Source organism: Rattus rattus, chromosome 6 (assembly GCF_011064425.1).
Source record: "Rattus rattus isolate New Zealand chromosome 6, Rrattus_CSIRO_v1, whole genome shotgun sequence".
In the NCBI taxonomy this organism is placed as follows: Eukaryota; Metazoa; Chordata; class Mammalia; order Rodentia; family Muridae; genus Rattus; species Rattus rattus.
The window spans coordinates 25,793,479-25,815,461 of NC_046159.1; the positions used below are offsets into that span (position 1 = coordinate 25,793,479).

Sequence of the window (21,983 nt, forward strand, 5' to 3'; positions counted from 1 at the left end):
TTCAGGGCAGGGGTTATATGTTTCTATTCATATGTGCAAAAGCACATGTATGTAACATGCGTGTGAGAAGCTAAGAGAAAAACCTTGAGGGTCACTCCTTGTGAACTGAGCCGTGCTCAGAGCTGAAAGCAACACGTTTGAACCCAGTTAACATGCATGTAGCATCCTGTGTGGTCCCCCAGTATGGCGCCCTTAGCTTAGCGTGCCCCTGTCCTGGATACCACCAGATTCCAATTGCCTCTCTCCCAGCGTCCAGAGGGACCTTTGGGCACTTTATAGGACCCATGAGAAGACCACAAGAGCAAAGGAAACTGGCCAAGGCTTTGAGCAGTTCTGTTCATTGTATGAAGTGAAGAGGTTTCCATGGTTGCCTGAGCACTGGTACTTCCTCTGAATCATGGTTTGTGCTGTCTTGGTTCCCTTCACCGGGTCTAGTTCTGAAAAAGCAGGTTTGCCTAGTCTCAGGACAGCTGGGCCTCACTCTGCAGCCATGTGGCCTTGTTCATGAACACCGCCAGGTTTGAGAACCTGACAAGAGAGTGAGGGTCAGTGGCCATTCCCCGCTTCCGGCTTCCAATCCGTGCTAAGCGTGCAGTGGTGGAGACAGAAAGGAAGGAAGGGCCCACTGTGGCTGAGGGGGGTCGAGTCACCACCATCAACAAACCGGGTTACAACAAGGAACTGACACAAAGGGGTTCAGGGTATGCCGTTCTGTGAGTAGAACAGCGAACCCCAACTCCGAGAGTGGAGTTCACTGCGAGTCTTCAGCCAGGGTTCCTTCTCGTGTAGTCTTGTGTGGCATCGTGGGAAGCGGCCATGTGATTGTCTTGTGTTTGTTTTAAACCTCTAACTGATTTTGTTCCATTTCTGTATTCTGTTTTCATTTTTTTAATCACCATTATCATTGCTGTTCTGTTTTGTTTTCCGTCGCCATCCCCTTAAAAGTCGATTTATGTACCACACGGCTTGGCATTCAGGAGAGCCTATTCATCAAAGGTAGTGTCTCGTTCCCGCCGGCTGGTCCTCGTTGCATGCCTGTCTGTGATTAACCACTTGGACAGCCCTGCTGGGCCTGCAGCCACGTCCTCACTAACTGTCATACGTGCATGCAGCTGTCACAGTAGCACCTTCTTTAGTTGTGTCACAGAAAGAGGAGGAGACAGTCACTCTCCCGTTGGCTGGAGTGCATGTCATCACGGGTGAGGGCAGAACTGCCCCTGTGGGTCTGGGTAGCCCAGCAAGACATGGTCATCAGCCTCCACTCAGGACCACTAGGGCACCGGGACAGTCCTAGAGACCACCTTCTGCCCATTCACCTGACCTTGAGCTCCTTGAGGGGAGATAAGTCTGGACCCACGTTGAATGTTGGATGCTTCCTTTTCTTAGGGGGAATAAAGAGGGTCTCACAAAGGAAGACAGTCTCCCACTCATGCTTCTCAGTGGCTGCCCAGTCTGTCCAGTCACTGAACACTTGGGAGTGTGTCGGTGGCCCACGTGGCTGGGACATCCATCGGTGCCTCTTGCAAGCTCACAGGCACCGCCTCAACTACCCTGCCAGGTCACTTCTACCCATCTCCATGGCAACCATTGCCACTGCTAACCCTGGCAGCCACCACCACTGTCCATTCCTCAGCCTGTGTTAGACTGGATTCACTGAGATATAAAATGGAGGCACCCGTGTCTTTTCTCCTTTGTTGGTAGCTAGTAAAGTCCTTATGAACCCCATCATGGAAGAAAGTAACCCCAAACAAGGGAGGGAAGAAAACCCTCACTTTCCAAACCTTTTTCTCCCCGTATCTCAGAAATAAGAGGCCTAGAGAAATCTTTTACTACATTGGTTTGTTTTTTTTTAAATCACCACAATACCTTAAGAAATTCTAGGGCATGCTTATATGACCACGATGATTGCAATGCCAAAGGGGTCCCTGTCTGTGGTTTAATCTCCCAACACTCACCCCCATTAAGCTTCTTGTTGCTGCCACAGAGGTGAAGTGCCTCACTGGGGTCTGTGTGACACGGCCATGCCCTGTGGTATTTAAGACCTCGGCAGGGACAATTACAGTGAAGTCTGTGGCCCAGCCTCACCTGCCATGCCCAGCTGGCTACCAGCCAGTGACTCCCACGTAGAGGAAAGTCCTCAGACCCATGCCAGCTCACCACCTAAACCAGCCTCCGCCTGTGTGCAGCTGGCTTAGGAGCTCTCTCTCTCACCCTCTCTAGCCCAGAACCTACACTGAGGAGGAACTGAGCGCCAAGCTGACGCGGCGTGTGCAGAAGGCAGCTCGGAGGCAGGCTAAGCAGGAGGAACTGAAGCGGCTGCACCGAGCCCAGGTAGGCGCTGGCTGAGGGACACCACATGCCGGTGGAAGTGGAATAGCATCGCCCTGTGCTCCCAGAGGGCCTCACAGCAGGGGAGGTGAAGAAGTCAGGGCAGAAGCAGATAGGGCTTTCTTGTCTTCCAAGATGACAACCTCAGAGTGCTTCAGCATCATACAGCACAGAGGCCCCATGTTTGAGGCACTGTCTGTGAAGAAGAAGGTCCTTGCTTAGAGTCCCCCTGAAGCTCTGGGCTACAGTAGATGCTGACTCAGCAAGTTCATTTGAAACCACAGCAGCCGGGGTCCAGTCTGTGGCCTCAGCCTCAGGTCTGAATGGTCTGGAATTTTATCAGAACAGCTCAGAAGAACTCCTGGTTGTCGATCTCCATCCTCAGGCCTCATCCTAGACCAGTGGTTCTCAACCTGTGGGTCGCAGCCCCTTGGGTGGTTAGAGGAGGGTGAGTGACCCTATCATGGGGGTTACATATACTCTCTCATCGGATATTTACATTACGATTTATAACAGTAGCAAGATTACAGTTATGAAGCAGCAGCAAAGATAATTTCATGGTTGGGGATCACCTTCCAAGCAGACAACCTCAGAGTGCCTTTAATATCTGTTAAGGAGTCGCATTAGGAAGGTTGAGAGCCACTGTCCTAGACCGTTCTAGACACTTCTTTTCCAACTTCTTCAGACAGGACTTCTGATCACCCCATCTAGTGCTTTCCTTATCACACAGTCTTTTTTTTTTTTTTTTTTTTAAGATTTATATATTTATTATATGTATGTAACTACACTGTAGCTGTCTTCAGACACACCAGAAGAGGGCATCAGATCTCATTACAGATGGTTGTGAGCCACCATGTGGTTGCTGGGATTTGAACTCAGGACCTCTGGAAGAGCAGTCAGTGCTCTTAACCGCTGAGCCATCTCTCCAGCCCTATCACACAGTCTTAATGAAGTAATTTTTAAATACTTCTGAACTATTCCAGAGAAAGAGAACAAACCCTGGGATCCGGCTGCATGCAGCTGGCACACCGCACTGACCCTAATGTCCCTTTCACCATCCTGACAGCATTTAGCTTTCTCCCTCTTTGGGTCTGGGAAGCAGGAGATGAGAGAGTAGCCTGGAAGCTCACTCTCTGTTTCTTGGTAGATCATCCAGCGGCAACTGGAGCAAGTGGAGGAGAAGCAGAGGCAGCTGGAGGAGCGGGGCGTTGCGGTCGAGAAGGCTCTGCGAGGCGAAGCAGGTACCGTCTGGCTTCCTCTGTGACGAGGCTTGTTCTCCAGGAGAGAGCCTACCTTCCTTACCGGGGCGAGCCAGTTTGGCGTCACCTCTTCTGGAATTTGGCTCCTTCTCTCTCAGGGTTTTCTGAGTTGTCCTCAGAATCGAGGGCCAGTGCTTACCTACGTTCAGGCAGCCCAGACACCAAGGAATGTTCCCCACCCATTCCTCAGCTTGCTGTTGCCATGAGGAACGAAATCCCAGGCCCTGTCGCCTGTTGGTGGCAAGCCCTGGGCTTCCTCTTCCTCTCCCTGCTCCCTCTCCTCTCTCCCTGCCATTTTCTCTACAAGAAAATATCTGTGAATAAGGGAGATTGTCCCACAAGGAACCATCACAGAACCTCATCAAACGGGCCTCAGCCTGCTCTCCTGAGTGCTCTTCCCATCCTCCATTCCCTGGGCTCCTCCAGCCCAAGCTACATAGCCCCAGAGCCTTGCATCCTCTCCTGTGTGGGGCTTCTGGCTGCCCGTGCACTCAGACGTCCGTGGGTGAGCCCAGGCTTGTGTCCCCCAAAGGCCAGTCACTAAGAGCAGTGTTGGAGAGGTTCTAGCTTTTGATCAGCTGTTGTAGAAGAGGCATGGGAGGCTACTACAAGGGCTACATGCTAGGCTCGACACTGGTGGGTACAGAGAAGACAAGGGGGTGTCTAGGGTGTCTCTGGGCCCATGGTAAGCTCAGATTCAGGTATGGAATGCTTGACCTCTACTACCTCAAGATCCAGTGCCTGGATGGGGAAGGTCTCCTTGTAGGTGGCCACTGGTGTAAGGACTCAGCATTCATAGTGCGAGGCAAGGAAAAAGGAAGGTCAGAGCCTCTGGTGGCTTCCTTCCAGAAACAGGGAAGCAAGCTGCCACACCTCCTGGCAGCAAGCTAAAGAGCAAATTGCAGTTCAGACAGGGCCAGCCGCTGCCTCATGGGCTTTCTGAACACTGGCCCATGATCTAGCCACTGGCGTTGCCAGTAGAGGAGTCGGGGCAGGCACAGAAGCAAATCTTTCTTCAAGCCCTTTAAGTCTCAGAAATCAAGCTCATTAGTGGGCTCAGTGATAATCCTCGAGCAAAGATGTGTCTGAGAGAGAGGAAGATGAGCATGTGGATGTTTGGGGGCGTTGTGCTTCCCCTGATGCTGGATGTGATGCTGGCTATAACACTTGAAGCCCAGTCTACCAAAGGGAATACAAAAGCTTAAGCCACTTTGTACACAGCGAACTAAGAAGACTGGGAACCACTGGTACAAGGAACACTGGCTCCTATGCCAAGCAGTGAGAAGGGGATTCATCCACACATGTTCTTGGCCTCCCAATGAATGCACCACCCTACCATTGGCCTCTCCAGCAGCCTGAAGGCCTCTCCCTGTTCCACTTCCTCTGGCTGATCTCGGTGCAGCCTGCACTGGATGGGGTTAACCCTCCTCGGGAGAGCCCTGGCTACAGAGCTGAAAAGCCTTGTCCTCTCCACTACTCTCTTCATGCACAAAATGCCAGCAGGGGACCTGGAGTGTGCTTCTCATCCTGACCCAGATTCAGGAGGTTCTTCAGCTAAGGGACAGCTACGTCCCACATCAATAGTTGGCATTGCTCTCTAGGGACCTGGTTCATAGGGTTTCCCAAAGGTGCTCTGTCTCAGAGAGAGCCATTTTTGTTGGTGGTTTCTGGAAAGTGCTTAAGGTTCCACACAACTGAAGTCTGTTTCTTCACTTCTGTAAAAGGCGTATCACTCCAGCAGCTACCAGTGAACCAGAAAATGATGCCCTTAAAAATTGACAGAGTGGCCAGAGCGATGGCTCGGTAGTTAAGGTCGCTTAATGCTTACAGAGGACCAGAGTTCAGTTTCCAGCCCTCACACCAGGCGCCACACAGCATTCAGTAACTCCAGCTCCAGGGGGGCTGCCTCCCTTTTCTGAACTCCACAGACGTCAGTGTTCACCTGCATACCCCACCCCACCCCACCCCCTGCCGCCACACACACAATCTGAATTTATCAGTTGGCAGGAGAGCCCATTGTATATAAATTGTTAGTTGAGGCCTAATATCCAAAAGAAATATTCAGAAATGCGTTTGTTTGAATGCGCACACAGACTTAAAAGTTCATGCTCGGTGAGAGTTGCAGATTTTCAGAAGCCCGGGCACAACGCTTTGGTATCCCAGCAGTGTGTGTGCTCTTAGGGGAGCCTTTAGCGGCCCCCCTGGGAATCTCAGTACCTGCAAATGTGACAGATGCAGGGGCTCACGAATAAGAGCAGCTGAGTAACTCATACTCTTTACAAAACAGAAGACAAATACAGGGGCTGGAGAGATGGCTCAGCAGTCAAGAGTGCATGGTGGCTGTGCAGGGGACCTGGGTTTGATTCCCAGCACCTTCACAGCCATCTGTAACTTCAGTTCCAAGGGGATCCGACATCCTCCACAGACACCAGGTGTGCAGGCAGACAAAACTTTACACATACAATAAAAATAAACCTTTTAAAAAAATGATATACAAGAAGCTCCCCAACATAGAGAGGGACCCCAAGTGTGCTATCGTGTGCTGGCACTTGGAAGGGCCAGCGGTGTACTCTGAAGCCAGCACCTCCTAAGCCTTATAGGGACCCTTATCAGCGATCCCCACACAGTGGCACATGTTCTCTATCTTTGCCAGCAGGACTTGAACTAACTAACCTCTTACCAGTGTATGTATGACAAGTTCAAACCTCTTATACGTGAAGCCAAAGAAACTTGGATCTGACAGCTTCCCCCCACACCCTCAAAGCAGGCTGACCTGCAGGTCTTCAGTGAGTCAAAGTTGGCACGTGAACAAGCCGTGCATTAAGTCTTAAAAAGTTAAAACTGGCCGTGGGCCAGATATCTGGGAGTTCCCCAGGAAGCCCATCTTGAAGAGTCCTAGGATCCAACAGAAGTTTGAAAGCCATGTTCTAGTCCAACTCCTGACTATAGGCAGCTCTTTGCAAAGACCCTGGACCAGAAGGTGAGGCTGCGTCTACAGGTGCACCCTGGAGTCTCTTGGGACGTCTCCCTATGGTGCATTTGTGTGTCCAGATAGACTCTTTTCCTGTTCTTGTACTTACCACACTGGTCACTTCCGGTGACCTTATCCCTGACAGAGACTGTCATGGAGACTGAGCGTGCACAGTAGCAGCACCTTTCTCACGGCTTCTCGTTCCATTCCGCTTGGCAGTCTCACTGGCTGAGCTGCACTACTCAGCTCCCTCCCTGAGCTGCACCGAGATGGCCAGAGCCTGCCATCCAGGCTCGTGTGGTTGCTTCAAGTCTCCATTGCTCTCAAAAGAGTCACGCTGTGTTAGCCAAGATGCCCTCCCAGAGAAGAGATCTGGTCTGGGGTTGCTGTCAGGTTTTATATATTACAGGCCGCACCAGTCAGACTCCAGAGCAAGGCTAAGACTTGTGGGATTCTTGTCCCAGAATCGATTGGGAGCCTCTCTGTTTCTCTGACTCAAGCTTAGAGCCACTGGACTGGCCTCAAGCTGGAAACCACCCAGGGCACTCAGCTCTCTGACATATCCGTCCTTAAGAGAGACGGGTGTGGTTGCCGGGATCAGCATCCTGATTGTGAGGTACAGAGAATGCCAGACATTTTGTTGTGCTCTTGGCCCTAAAAACTCAAGACCCACCGCCATCAGGCCCCCTCTTTGCACCGTAGGCTCCTTAAGCTGCTGGACATCTCCTGGAGCCAAGGAACTAGGAGGGCCTGTGGCCGCTGCCTCAGAGCACAGGGGGCGGAACATGTGCCAGTGTCCCAATTTCTCACTTTAAAAGGAAAGGTTCTCTGAAGAGGGGGGACCTAAACCCCAGAAGACATGGGACCTTCGTCTCCAGCCCGCCCAGCACATTGGTTTCTGCGGAAAGCGTGGGCAACACTAATGGAGTCAGTTGCAAGTTTACTAGGTTTCTGGAGTTTTCTTTTTTCTTTCTTTACCCCAGTGTTCACATCTTGAAAGCCTTAGCATTGGAGCGTCTAATATTCAGAAAGTCAGTAAGAGAGCAGCCTCTGTTCTCGCCTTGAACTTTCTTCAGTCTTAGGGCAGATTGCCTTCCAGCAGGTGGGAGCTCCCGGCAGTGCCAAGTCCCATCCCTGAGTCGAGGTGGGAACAGGAACCCCCCTAATGTTGGCCGGCGACTCCATCCGTAGTGGTGTTTGGTTCCCCTGTCCCCTTCATACCACGAGCTGCAGAGATGGCCTGTGTGTGCATGGCGTACCTCCCAGACATGCACGCTTCCGGCTGCCCCGCTGGGCTCTCTCACTACCCCTGTCTGTTTTACCTGTCATGCCCTTGATAGCTTTTGGGTCGGGGTGGCCGCAGGGTCATCTGATCCAATAACTCTGTCTTCACCAATTCCTTGTTGTAGACTATTGGGGAGAATCTTATTACAGTGGCCTCATCGACTTGCACCTGGGTGGTATGTATAGCATCGTCCACTGCTGGCACTAACCCCAAGACGCCCTTCCCTCTTGTCCTCCGTCCCAGTCCCTGCTCACAGCAGTGAGGAGGAGCCAACCTGATAACCAAACAGCGAAGCACAAACCCTTTTCCAGGCTCAGTGCCAGAGCACCTGCCTCGTAGGTGCCAAAGCCCTGCACAACCAAAGGGAAGCAGCTATCGGGTCCCCTGCCCCACCTGTGCCAGGAAGACGACTTACGATGGCTCTTGCTGCTTGAGGGTCTTCTAAGGTTTTAGTAAAACCAAACAAAACCTCCAGCCCTGCTCCACACAGCCCACATCCGTGTGTTCTGCTGTAGGGCAGTGGTTCACTTACACTCAAGGCTCCAGTCAAAACTGCCATCCCGGGCCTCAGCCCTTACACTGTAGGCTTCACCCCCACTAGGATGGCCACCACCCGCCACACTGCCGATGAGAGCGTGAGCTGGGGGTGTCACTTGGTGATCGAGCCCTTGGCTGGCATGCCCAAGATTCCGTCCCCAGCCCCTACAGATAAAATACGTTTTAGAAACTTAGGAAGAATGAGCTCCCTCGGCTGTCCGTATGTCAGGCACTCCCTAGCGTGAGGAAGGTGCTTTCTCCTGTGGCTGCCTCTGCTCAGACTCACAAGATTCGGCGCTTAGCTAAGTTCATAATGCCCCTTCCTCGCCATGCTGTGGCACTCGGTCTGCGCTGATCCATCGGGACCTATTAGACATGCAGGTTCTCAGACCCCCTGATTTAGAGATGAGGCAGAGAGGGCCAGGTAGCTATTCTTACAGACTTCCCAGCTGTCCTGATCCCTCTGAAGCAGGAGAACCCTGGTCCTGTGGGACGAGTACTTGTCGTCTCCTGTACAGAGCTCAGCAGAGAAATGGCCCATCCGGAGACTTGCTCTAGACTTTGAGCTGTTGTCTCCTGGAAGGCTGCCATGTTGGCAGATGAGTGAGTGTCCGGCAGCTGGCTGTCGGGGGTGACAGGGTAACTGTGACTCCCCTCTTCTCTGTCAGCGCTCTGATCTCCTCACCTGCCCTTGGAGTCTCCAAGCCTCCCGAAAAAAGAAGTGCAGGGTAGTATAAAGTTTTCTATTCTTCCCCACCCATGCCCAGGAGAGGGACACTTCCTGGCCCAGTCATTTCAATACCATAGTCTGGAGCCGGCAAGATGGCTTATCAGATCTAGGTGTTTGCTTCCACAGCAAACAACCAGAGATCAATTCCTGAGATCCATAGTGCATAAGGACTTGCTCCCACAGGTTGTCCTCTGGTGGCCACACACTTGCCATGATACACATATCCACCATTGATATACACAAACATGATTATATATACATATATATATATATATATATATATATATATTAAAGTCAGATCAAGTTACATATACTGGTGCACACTTTAATCCCATCACTCAGGAGCAGAGGCAGATAGAGCTCTGTGAGTTAAAAGTCAGCCTTGTCTACATAGTGAGTTCCAGGCCAGCCATAGCTACATAGCGAGAGCCTGCGTGCAGTAGTTCCTGCCTGCAATCTTAGCACTGGGGAGCCTAAGGGGAAACTTGACATGAGTTTGAAGCAAGGCTGAGCTAGTATGAGACTGTCTCAAAAAAAAAAAAAATATCCCTCAAACAAAAATATATAGAGCTAGGAGATGACTCAGTCAGCTCAGTCAGTGCCTGTCATGCAAGCATGAGTTCAATTCCCCTATACCCACATTAAATATCAGTCAATCAATCCAGGCATGGTGACATGCATTAGTAACCCTGGCACTAGGGAAGCAGAAGCACGAGGGTCCCCGTAGCTTACTGTCTCGCTGAGCTGTAGGTACAGTAAGAGACCCTGATTCAGAAAGCCAGGTGTTGGGCTGGTGGTGCGGTGGCCATCCGGTTAAAGGTCCTGCTGCTGAGCCTAATGACCTGAGTTAAATCTTTAGAGTTCACGTAGTAGAAAGAGGGATCCAGCTCCTGCAAGGTGTCCATGCGTGCCGTGGCGTGTTCTTACCACGCTCACAATCAGTACACAAGTATATCAATAAGTAGAATGGAGTATATAATAGTAATGGGCTGCAGAGATGGCTGAGTACCTACGAGCATTTTCTGCTCATCCAGACGGCCAGAGTTCAGCATCCATGTTCCCAGCACCCATGGAAGCACAGCTCATAACCTCCTGGAGCTCCGACTCCAGGGGAATCTGACACTCTCTTCCAGCCTTTGTGGGGACCTGGACACATACACACAGACAGGCCCACACTCAAACAAATAAAAGCAAATAAAATTTAAAAAAGAAAAATATATGTAGTAGTTAGGAAACGTTTAAATGATGTGGTGATTGAAGAAACAGCTCATGTCAACCTCTCACCTCCACATGCCAGGTACATATATACACACACAGACACAGACACAGATGTGAATAAAATGAATCCAAAGCCAGGCCCAGGGGTGTAGCTTGCTGGTTAGAGCATTGCCCAGCACACCTGAGGTTCTGGGCTGCACCCCTTATACCACATACAAAACCCTTACTGATTCCTGAGGTCAGTACCTTATCCATATCACTGATCAGGAGTAGGACCCTTGTCAAGCTCCTTGGGTAGACAGCATGAGTTGGCTCTGCTGTCTATGATATCCACTTGGCCACAGGCCCCCTCTCGGTGTCCCCAGCTTCTTGAATGCTGGGGCCTCCCATTCATGGCCATTGATGCTGAAAAAGGGCGGATGCTTGCACCCGGTTAACAGATCCCGTCTCGTCTAATACCCTATCTCACCTCCTCGCCTCCTCCTAACGGTTCCCTAAAGAATGTTCACGTCCATTCTGAGATCATCTCTATATGTGAAGAGATCGTGTACGTTTAGGGCATTGTGGGAGAAGTGGTCCAAACCCTTCTTGCCACCTAACCCACCCCTCCCGCTTGAGAGACTGGCTTTTGCAGCATAGATTGTCTCTGTGTATGTCTTCAATGTTGTCTTTGACCTCCTGCTCAGGTAAGAAAATGCAGTGAGCTGTTTTTCTGTGGCTCCAGGCACCCAATTCTGTCCTTGGGTTTGGTGTGATGGAGGATTTGGGAGTGAAACAAAATAAACAGAAAAAAAAAGGAACTCAGTTTGTCTTTGACGTGTTAAGGCCCCCTCCCTCAGTCAGACAGCTCGCTACTTCTGTTCCTCACCCCAGAGCTTCATAGTCCCCAGGGTCTGCCTGATTTTCCCATGGCACAGACACCATGTGGGTTCTGCTCGAATGCAGGAGGCATCCCGTTGCCGTCTTTCTAAAGGGAGGCACTTGTGTACTCCAAGAGAGAGCAAGGCTCTCCCGCCCCTCAAAGGAAGGAAGGATAGGAAAGGAAGACATAGATACCACAGATGACCCTGTTCAGAGTCTGCTGGTGTTTTCCCTTCGGGCACACATTCTAATATTCACTCTTTGAAGAGTAGTTTCCCTTTTGAAGTCTGAATCTTGAAGTAGAGACGCTGGCTGGTCCTCTGCTCCTGCTTCCCTGAGAGGCCACATTGGAGTCTGTGGCATCAATTACTGGAGACAGCGCTCTGAGCAGCACTTGGGGTGTCCGTTTCTCACCTAAGAAGCTCAGACCCGACTCCTGCCCACCACTGTGCCTCAGTGGGGTCCTTCAGAGCTCTTAGCCTGACACGTGCAGGCTTCAGACCCTGTATAAAAGTCTCTGTGGATCAGGCGATGGTGACGAATTTATCCCAGCACTCAGAAGGCAGAGGCAGGACGATCACAGGCAAAGCGTAGCCTGAACTAAGAAGAGACTGCTAGCTTTGGGTTGGGGATTTAGCTCAGTGGTAGAGCGCTTGCCTAGGAAGCGCAAGGCCCTGGGTTCGGTCCCCAGCTCCGAAAAAAAAAAAAAAAGAACCAAAAAGAAGAGACTGCTAGCTTTTGTTTGCTTTGTTTAAACCAGTTTTGGGGTTAGGGATATGGCTCAGAGATCCAGAGCCAGTGTACAATGCCAAAAGAAAGTCTCTTAGAGCCACGGAGTATATAAAAATTAACTAGCTGCAGTTATAATTTGAGAGAAAAGCGATTAAAGTGACAAATAATGACCCCTTGAGCCGGAGAGGAAGGGGCTCCACGTGCACAACCTTCCTGTCTTCCCCTGGACATGTAACAGGCGCAGCCCACTCAGTCCTGTTTTGCTACACAGTAGTTTGCAGCCTTCCTAACACTGCGACCCTTTGATACAGTTCCTCACGTTGTGGTGACCCCCAACCATTAAATTATTTCGTTGCTGCTTCATAGCTGTAATTTTTCCCCTGTTATCAATTGTAATGTGAGTATCTGATATGCAGAATATCTGATGTGTGACCCTTGAGGGGTCAAGACCCACAGGTAGCGGCGAGTAGGGAGAAGTCACTGCTCTGTTGACTGGAACAAGGTGACTGAGATCTAGAGAGAAACTCGTCTCTTCTGTAAAGCTTAGATTGGTGCACTCATGCGACTTCTGATTTTGCAGACCCTCACGTCTCGTTTGTCTCGGAGGGAAATGAAAGGGTTAGAAGTGCAGCGTGAGGGATTGGAAAGGGATCGATCGGTGGTCACCAGTGAGTTGGAGAGAGGCCTGGTGCGGCCTGCTGGTTCCTCTCATTGGACATTGGATGTTGGTAGATTTCTGCCTTTCTGGTCAAGCTGAACCTTCAGTTTTCACTTGATTGTGTGTGTGTGTGTGTGTGTGTGTGTGTGTGTGTGTGTGAGAGAGAGAGAGAGAGAGAGAGACGCTGTGTGCGTGTGTGAACTCGGGTGCACACTCACATCCACGTGGGTCTCAGTTCTCACGAGTATTTTCTAGCTCACCAGCAGTCCTCCAGTCTAGAGAGTGGTTCTGTTGTGAGCTCTTTATCTTCAGCACAGGGCGCTGTCACATATGCATCATCTGTGCCTGCTAGAGCAGCCCTACCCTATCTGACACTTGCCCACAGAAGCATGGCACCAGCCGCCGGAGCCTCGGAGCCCATGATTGCCATGGTTGGGGCTGGACCTCTCAGCCTTGCTGTGCGAAGCCTTCCTCGCACGGGAGAGCATTGGTACTGACCAAACAGCCGTGAGGTTGCAGAGCGAGAACAGTAGAGCATAATCTCAGCCAACAGAGATTATGCCAATCTTATTCAAGACAGAACATTAACAAGAACCCAGTCTTCATACCCAACCCTCCAGAAATTGTCCAAGCTTAGCACGTTACTCAGTGGCAGCTCACTGAACATGGAGAGACTCTGAATTCTACCCCCAGAAACAACAGAGGCCAGGCATGATAGCACAAGCCTATAATGCCAACACCAGGGGAGTGGGAATTTAAGGCTAACCTGGGCTACGTAAGTCCCTGACTTGAAAGAGAGGAGAGAGAAAAGGAGGCTGGAGACGTAACTCAGAATGTTTGCCTGGCGTGCACACGCTCTGGGTTTGCTCCCCAGCCCTACACAGATCCATCATGGTGCGTACACCTACCAGCTCAGCACCTGGGGGTAGAGGCAGGAAGATCAAAAGTTCAAGACCAGTAAGTCCTAGGCCAGCCTGAGATACATGAGACTCTGTCTGGATAACTAACCAATTAATTAATTAGGCATTGATTCCATACTGGGTCACTTGGCAGTAAATATGAGTAGCCAGAGTCCACTCCAGACCAGGCAAGGGCTGCACAGAGCGGGCTGGAGTCGGTGACAGGAGAACTCAACTGAGAAAGAAGCACAAAGCTTCTCACACTTCCATAAAAGGCAGCGAAGTTGCTGTTAAAATCAGTGCCTCTGTGCTTTGCTGCACGCTCTATTCAGATTCTGGTCTGGGGTGGATTTCCCCATTACATTAGTTTTTCTGTTCCATTTCTTCTTTTTAAAATAGCACCCATTGGGTGTGGGTTTTTTTTTTTTTTTCCTTCTAATTATGAGGGATGGGTATTCATCACGGACACCTTGGAGGCTACAAAGCAAGTCACGTGGGTGAACCCATCCACCTGTTCACGCCCTCCCTCTTTTCTGTTCCCGTGGCAGTGTCTTTTTCTCCCTCTTTGTTTTAAATACCTGCCTCGCCCGATGCTGTCCATTCCTCCCTAGTTTTTTGGTTTGTTTTTTTTTTTTTAACTTCTGTTCTCAATCTCCTGTTATAATCGTAAAGGTTGCACGAGGAATGTGATTGAGATAAAAGAACGTAGGACCCATGGTGTGATGTCCAGAAAGTGGTGTTTACCATTAGGTCTATGTGGGCATGCATGTGTGCAGATGCCTGCCTCGTTTTGGATGTGCATTGCTTACATACTGTCATTGTCCCTTGCTAGTGAGTCTGGATGCTGTTCTAGCTACACAGCTACCTACTTGTGTGTCATTTGAGTCCCAGGAAGCAGCAGAGAGAGTTGATGTGACACTTACAGAATTTCTTCAGGTATCTGGGCGCCACACAGACTTTATGCTTTGAACCCAAGCAGGTGGAGCGGGTCAACTACGGCAGAGCAAATTTTTGGAAAAGACCCAGGCCTCAGCTTGTAGGAGCTGTTGAGATGGGTTAAAAGCACTTCATACACTGTGGCTTTGGTTCGAAGGTTGTACCCAGTATCAAGTTTACTGTGCACGGAGTGCTAAGTAGGATACAGACGGGCTTTAAAGGAAACAGAAACTGGTCCCTGCATTTATCCCACTGCAGGGTACATGGCCAGTCCAACAGTAGCTTGACCTTCAGCCCTCCTGTTAACCTGAGCTGAGTTCTCATCATGGGCCACCTTCCTCCCAGTCCTCCCATGGCCCAAAGGCCTTACCTTCCTGGGGCTTCCTGTCTCCTGTGTGTGCTCCTGTGGTTCTGTGATGGTCCCTGCTCAGCCCCTCTCCCTCTTCCTCGAATGGCGATCAGGTCTGTAGAGATCTCTGCACACTGTCTCCCAGGTGCCCATCACCACTCTTAGCAAGTGTCACTGTGAGTTGTTATCAGCTCACCCCCTAACAGTCCACAGTGTGACACCACCCCTCCACTGTGGCATCGGATGCCTCTGAACGGTGTAGGAGCTGAAAGAAAAGGGTTTGGTTGGTTTTCCGTAGGCCACGGGAGGGGTAGTGCTACTGGTCAGGGAAGTGTCCCTGTGTGATCCTAATTTTCCTAACTTCCCTGGTTCAGAGTGCAGAGCATTCTGTCAGCCCTAGAGGACCACAGCGAGATTAAGACATCCTTTATAAAGACCCAGGGCCCCTTTCTGTGGGCATGGTGGCCAAAGGCGACAGATCCTCCTTGCCCCTTAGAGTTAGGGGAAAGCTAGCTTAACCTCTCACACGTGTCAATGACGACGACATCTTAAGAACACATTCCGTAGGCTTTGTTGGTGACCCCCAGTAACCTCCTGCACACTTAGAAGCAGCGTTGGCTGCATATTTGGACGTCTGTTGCATGGAGGTAGGCAGACCTCCCCAAAGCCACCATGCCATAATGTTCCAGTGTTGCCACACGCCCTCACTAGCCACTGCTGCCTGCAGCCTGGGCCTGCTCTCGTTCGATTTCTGTGCTGGAAAAGAAAAAGGACTTAATTCATTTGTAGACTTTGTTCCCCCTGTTCCCGCTTCTTCATTCTTGTGGATTTTTTTCTTTTCTTCCTATTGTTCCTTTTCTCACCTTTTCTGTTTTTGTCCTCTACTTGTTTTTATTTCACCTTCCCCCATCCCTCTCCACCTCCAAACTCCTCTCCTCCTTTCCCTCTTCCTTTTTTTTTTTTTTTTTTTTTTTTTTTTTTGTCTTTCTCTGTTTCCTCTTCCTCTTCCTTGTTTGGTCCTTTTTGAAGTTGAGCCCAGTGGCGGGACTCCACGGCGTAGACCTCTCTCCTTCTGCCCTTGCTGTGTCCAGGAAGGTAACGTAACCTTGCCCACTCTTCCCCACTGCCTCCGAGGGGCCGCAGCCACCATAGTCCAACAGGGAACCAAGGCCCAGCAACCGTTCCTCCTCTCTCTGACTCCTGATAGCCCTACGTCAGAATGTCATGAGTATGTGGCAGTTTCTTACAAGGCACAGTATCCCTTTGACTGTCTAAGGGAGGATGGGAACAGACAGAAACCAAAGAGCCTGTGGGCTCCAGCGTCTGCAGGCTGCAGTTCTCCTGCAGTCCTGTCTACCATTGGTGCTTGGGGCCTTGGGGCCGGTAAGCTGAAGGCCAGCTTCCACAAGGCCAGGAACAGAGGAGGAACCCCCTCTGTGGTGGCAGTTTGTATTGGCGGAGTCAAGGAATACTGTCCTTACAAAGACTGATCTACACAAATGGCCCGGAGTTCTGTTGTTTTCCTCCAACCACTAAAAACCAAACTTCTCTACCTTGTGTCTTGCTGAGTGTGTCTTGTTTTGTTTTAAGTTTGTCTGATTTTGAAGTCTGTTGTGGTGATAAGATTGTCATTGACAAGGCATGTGGGCAGGGGAAGGGAGTGTGGCCATAACTAACCCCTGCTAACCTCTTCTCTGCTCTCCATGGCTCTCCCATGTGACCCCCCACCCTGCCACATCCCCTTGCTCATGAGCCAGGCCAGAGCCCAGCATGACTCATGAGCAGTGTCCCAACGTCTCCTGGTGGAATCTGGAGTCTTTACACGCTGGGAGGTGGGAAGGGGGACGGACTTGGTGTGCTCGCGGCTTGCCACTCTGCATGCCTCAGGGCTCCATCTCCATGGCCACAGGGGCACACTGTGCAGAGACCCTCCAGAAGGAGTGCGTGGAACTGGGCCGTGGGCTGCTTAAAAGCCAAAGACCCAAGTCTATTGGTGCGGGGAAGGAGACCCTGGGCCCCCAGACCTGTAGGCAAGCTCGACAGGCCGAGGTGGAGGTACCCATCTCTGAGAGTAGAGCTCAGGGCCAAGACCCCCATGTCAGGAGCAAGGGTGTATGTCCGCGTGGCACGGGGCTGATACTAACCATTGCTTGTGTCGGTTCTGTCTCCAGAGCGTGGTCACTGACTAAAGACTTAGACTTAGGCCTGACACGCGTCCAACGTACAGTGCAGGAGCGTCAGCCTTCGACTAGTGTGAGAGAGTCAGGAAGAAGCAGGCTAGGGCGATCGGGAGTCTGACATGGGACTAGCCCCTCCCTGGGTACGGTGCATACTCTCGTGCTAGGGCATTTCTCGGGCCTGGACCATCCAACCAGATAAGTGGAGGGGACTTGGAGAGTTCCCACTTAACTTTGGGAAGCCCTCAGACATTCCTGAGCTCTGTATAAAAGTATTTAACATTGGGATGGCAGTGTAGCTCAGTGGCGGGGCATTGTCTAGCACACGTGAAGCTCTGCGTTCTTTCCCCAGCACACAGAGAGCCACTAGGGAACGTTCGTGTCCACACAAGCAAAGAGCCACTGACACTTTGTGCTTCCAAGGCAGGACCATGGAGTAGCTCTGTACACGACACAGGACTTTGTTACTTCCTGGGTGGGTCAGTTTCTTAGCCTTTCCTCCATGCTCCTGCTGCAGTTAAGCCCAGGGGTGTGGCCACTCCTGACGGACACTCAGTGTGGGTCGAAAGTCGATTCGGGACAACTCAAGTCAGCTGCTGGAACAAGGGCAGGAACAGCTACCTCCCTCAGCCCTGGGGTCCGCTGGTGAGAAATCTGGCAGCCACCCTGATGCCCTGTGTGTACCACGCGGGGTCTGCTGCCGTGTGTGCCAGGCTGCCTTGTAAGAAGTGCTCTACCAGGGCGGGAGGTGTAGCTCAGCGGTAGGGCACTGGCCTGGTATGCGCCTGTCTAATGAGCGCACAACAGAACGTCTTCCAGTCAGATCCAGAAGCGTGGGAAAGTGTGAGGCACAGCCGCTCAGGCAAAAGCAGGATACGCAAGAGCAAGGTGTACAGCTGGGCTGGCGGCACCCGCGCCCGTTCCTCAGAACGTGATGGGAAGCCTAGGTCTGCCGGGCCCCGGGGTGGGCCCAGGGCAGCGGCCTGTCGTTCTCTGCCCCCCTGTCCCTGTCGAGGCTGTAGGCAAACGTTGGACCTGGCTTGGGACAGTTCCGGCAGCATCTCGCCTGGCTCTTTGCACATTTGCCCCAGTGTGACAACTTCCCTTGGGCTGGGCAAACAGAGGCCGCGCCCTCGTCTGACCCTCAGTCTCTCACGCAGGCATGGGCAAAAAGGATGACCCCAAGCTGATGCAGGAGTGGTTCAAGCTGGTGCAGGAGAAAAACGCCATGGTGCGCTACGAGTCGGAGCTGATGATTTTGTGAGTAAGCCGAGATTTGGGGAGCAACTGTGGGGGTGCCGGTGCTTCGAGCGCGTCCCAGTCTGGCAGGGTGAGAGAGCGGATCTCCAAGTCACTGTCTCTGTGTCTGTCTCCCTGTCTCAGCGCCCGGGAACTGGAGCTGGAAGACCGGCAGAGCCGGCTGCAGCAGGAGCTGAGGGAGAGGATGGCCGTGGAAGGTAAGCAGAGGGCAGGCGGGTGGGGAGGTGACGCGGGCCACTACCGCAGGCCGCACCTGATGCCTTCAGCCTCTCGGCAGATCACCTGAAGACGGAGGAGGAGCTCTCAGAGGAGAAGAAGATCCTGAACGAGATGCTGGAGGTGGTGGAGCAGAGAGACTCGCTGGTGGCCCTGTTGGAGGAGCAACGACTGCGGGAGAAAGAGGAGGACAAGGACCTGGAGGCTGCTATGCTGTGCAAGGGCTTCAGCCTGGACTGGTCCTGAGCCTGCCTACCATTGTGTCTGGTAGATTGGCACCCACCTGACCCGGCTGCGTTCTCCCAAACCACTGGATCCAGGTTCAGAAGAAGCCTGGCGTCCCCAGAGGGCAGTGCTCAGACACCACGCTGTGGGAAAACCCCAGGTGAGGGTTATCATCTGAGGTGACATCACCTCCAAGGAGAGGCGCCCCCCACCCCCAGACTCCCCACTCAGGAGGGAGGAGATGGGCATGTTTGATATGTGCCCCAGGGGAACCGCCTTCGGGTCCCTGAGGGCTTGCTGCCTGGCACCTCTTTCGAGTGGCTCCTCTCCAGAGCCACCGCCACCACAGAGCACCTGCAGAGCAGAGCAGCCGTTGCCCTCATGCTCCCTGAAGCACCACCAAAGAGAAAAGTACAGAGGCATCTTCAGAAAAGGGCTGTGGATGGAGATCCAGCCGGGAGCGACCCCCGCAGGGGTAATGCTCACCCAGCTCTCGCAGGGGAAGTAGGCAGGTTCATTATGCAAGTTAGGAGGGTGCAAGAGGGGTCTGCCCCACCACACACTGGATCCCCAGTGGCCAAGTGCCCCAGGCCTCTCACATGGGCAGTGGCCTGAAGCCCGTGGATTGCTGTGTTTTGCTTTTAGTTCACAACCATTTTGACACTGGAAAGTATTGACTTTGGGAGAGCTGAAGGAGGCCCTACCTTGTCAACTCCTCCCCCACCCCTTCCCCACCCCAGTCCTGTTGACAGAGAGGCGCAGTCCCTGGTCAGCGCCCACATCAGTACAGGAGAGGGCTCTCCTCAGCATTTTCCTGTGTTTGCACATTGACAGCCTGGCCAGACACTCAGCCACTTCGGCCCCTTTTTGTCAATTAACTTATTTTTTTAATACTTGAAAGTAAAGCAACGTCATTTTTATACCTTTACTAGAGACACTGCCTGTCACCTGCGCGTGGGCGTGACGAGGGGGGGTCTTTGTACATCCCATGCAGCCTGATGCAAAACTGACCTGATTCTTGTTACAAGCATTTATTTATTAGATTCTTAATGGTGTTCCCGACCTGGTTGGAGCCAGGAAGCAGCTCAAGGCCCTGTGGGTCCTTGCTCACAGCTTTTCTGTCCCCTCCTCCACCCAGCACCCTGTTCCCTTTGCCACTGGACTTGTGCAGGAGAATGGCCTCTCTGTGCGGATACATTTCAGCGCCAGGAGGCCAGACAGGCTGTTCTGGTCTTTTGGGGATCTTAGCTGTGTGGAACCCACTTTGTCCAGTTTTGCTGCCAAGGTTTTACCTACTGTACATAGGTTAAAGGTTGAGGCTAACCCCTCTTCATGCTTGCTGGGACCGGGTAGAGTGCGACCTTGTCCTTAGGCTAGCTGGTGAAAATGCTCAGTCCAGCTAGACAGGAACCTGTACGCTGGTCTCACTTCAACGTACCGGCCACTCCAATCTTCTCTGCCTACACCAGGATTTTCTCGACCTGGCAAGAGCCAGTAAGCACCATGTAACCAGATGCATAAACCAAGCTGTTCATTTCCCGTGGTTTAGCCAGAGACCGGTGACTGTGGCCAGGGTGCTTCTCTCAAAACAGCAGCACATGGACCGATCCACTGGTGCCGTACCAATCTGGAAAGGGCACGCCAGCTGTGGGAGGGGCTAGTGCAGACGACAGCCAAGGGCCCACACTGACCCTGGACTTCCCATGGGAACCACACTGTGCCTCATCTTGAACATCCATCCACCCAACTCCAGAGGAGCAAACGGCTTTCTTACTCCCTCACCCTGAACAGAAGCTGCCATCACTCCTGTGGAAATCCAGATGTGCTGCTGGCAACCGCCACAGCTCTGATGTCATCACTTCCTGGTCACTGACGTGGCAGTATTGCTATTTTTATTCTATAAGAGGAGGATGTTCTGGATTCCATTTTCAACTACAATCTGCCAATCAAACTGGACTTTGGACAGGGCCATCATCGCCCGTGAGGCCTTCTCCTTGAGCCTGTCCTCCTCCACAGTGCCACCGGCAATCCCATGCAGCTCAGCTCTGTCATTCCTGCTAACCCAGAACAAGGAAACCATTTCCAGAGCGACCCAACAAGGATGCAGGGGCATGCTGCACCTCTCGTGGCCTCACAGAGCAGAAGCAACAGGTGTTCCCTTCCGCCTCTGTCCTGGTCAGCCATGACCTGTTGATCTCTCCAAAGCACACACACTGCTTCCAGCAGTCATTAGAAAGTGGGCAGAACACTTTGCAGGAGGGCCTCAGAATTCCACCAGCCTCGGGAGACGTCCCCCAGCTCTCCAGTCGTGACGGCAGCGCGAGGACTTCAGGTTCTCACAGAGCACTTTTCTTAGGCTCCCAGTCTGTAACCACTAGTGTGCAGTTGATTTCAGTGGTCCGGGGACCAGACAGGAAGTGTTCTCCGCCTCTGGAAACGTGCACAGCTCCAGTCATGCATTCTTCCCAGGAATTATGTCTTCAGTTGAAGACAGGGAAGAGAGGGATGTGTACACTTCATACACACACAGAATGCATTTGAGTAAACCCAAACTCAAGGCTAAGAACAGTTCAGGAGGCTCTAGCCTCTATCCCTGGAGTGCAAGCGGAAGGCAGTAAAACCCTGCTCAGCTGATATTTTTGTCCCCAACAGCCATCCTTGAGGTAATTTTGACCAGCAGCTGTAGACTTAAAAAAAAAAGAAGACATTTCTCACTGGGAGAGGAGAGGCGGGGACAACAAATACCGGGGGGGCTGGGAATATAGCTCAGTGGTAGAATGTGTGTTTAGCATGCATAAGGCCCACGGTTCAATCCCCCAGTACCACATTTTAAAGAAATTTTCTTTGGAAGACGGTAACACGACCCAGAAGAGGGAGTGGTCTGTTTTGTGCGCAATAAAGTTTTGTTTTGTTTCGTTTTTTTAAAGAAATGAAAAATGTATTTCTGAAGTCGTTTTTCTGCTCTTGGCATTGAGACACATCTATCCCCTACCTTTTAGGTGAGTGAGGTCTACACAAATCATTTGGGCAGCTTAGACGTGAGTGTGTACAGCAGGGATTCTCAAAGAGTAGAGCTTTTCATTTGGTCTGTGATTTGCGAATCCCCTGTGTTACCTGACTTAGCCATCAGTAGCCAGTACTTGACAAGAAGCACTGGGTAATGGCCGAGGAAGCCAGAGCCCGTTTCTCAAGACAGGTGTAACCTCCTGCAGGGTGGCGGGGGCACACTCTGAGTTCAAGGCCAGTCTGGTCTACATTGGGAGTTCCAGGACTCTATGTAGAGACCCTATCTTTAAAAAGCAGAAATTGCTTTTTAAATTGCAATTGTTGCTAAAATTCTTA

General features: G+C 51.7%; 1 protein-coding gene across 1 annotated transcript in view; it reads left to right on the plus strand.

Annotated features, from left to right (window-relative positions):
• Window positions 1-21,346, plus strand: part of Mical3 (microtubule associated monooxygenase, calponin and LIM domain containing 3) — a 197,574-nt gene extending 176,228 nt beyond the window's left edge. Inside the window, exons 29-33 of the mRNA XM_032905759.1 lie at window positions 2,221-2,331; window positions 3,476-3,569; window positions 18,101-18,200; window positions 18,324-18,397; window positions 18,478-21,346. Of these exons, the coding sequence (XP_032761650.1) occupies window positions 2,221-2,331; window positions 3,476-3,569; window positions 18,101-18,200; window positions 18,324-18,397; window positions 18,478-18,662 (564 nt within the window). The 3' untranslated portion in view covers window positions 18,663-21,346. The remainder of the gene's footprint in view (window positions 1-2,220; window positions 2,332-3,475; window positions 3,570-18,100; window positions 18,201-18,323; window positions 18,398-18,477) is intronic.
• The last annotated feature ends 637 nt before the right edge of the window (window positions 21,347-21,983 follow it).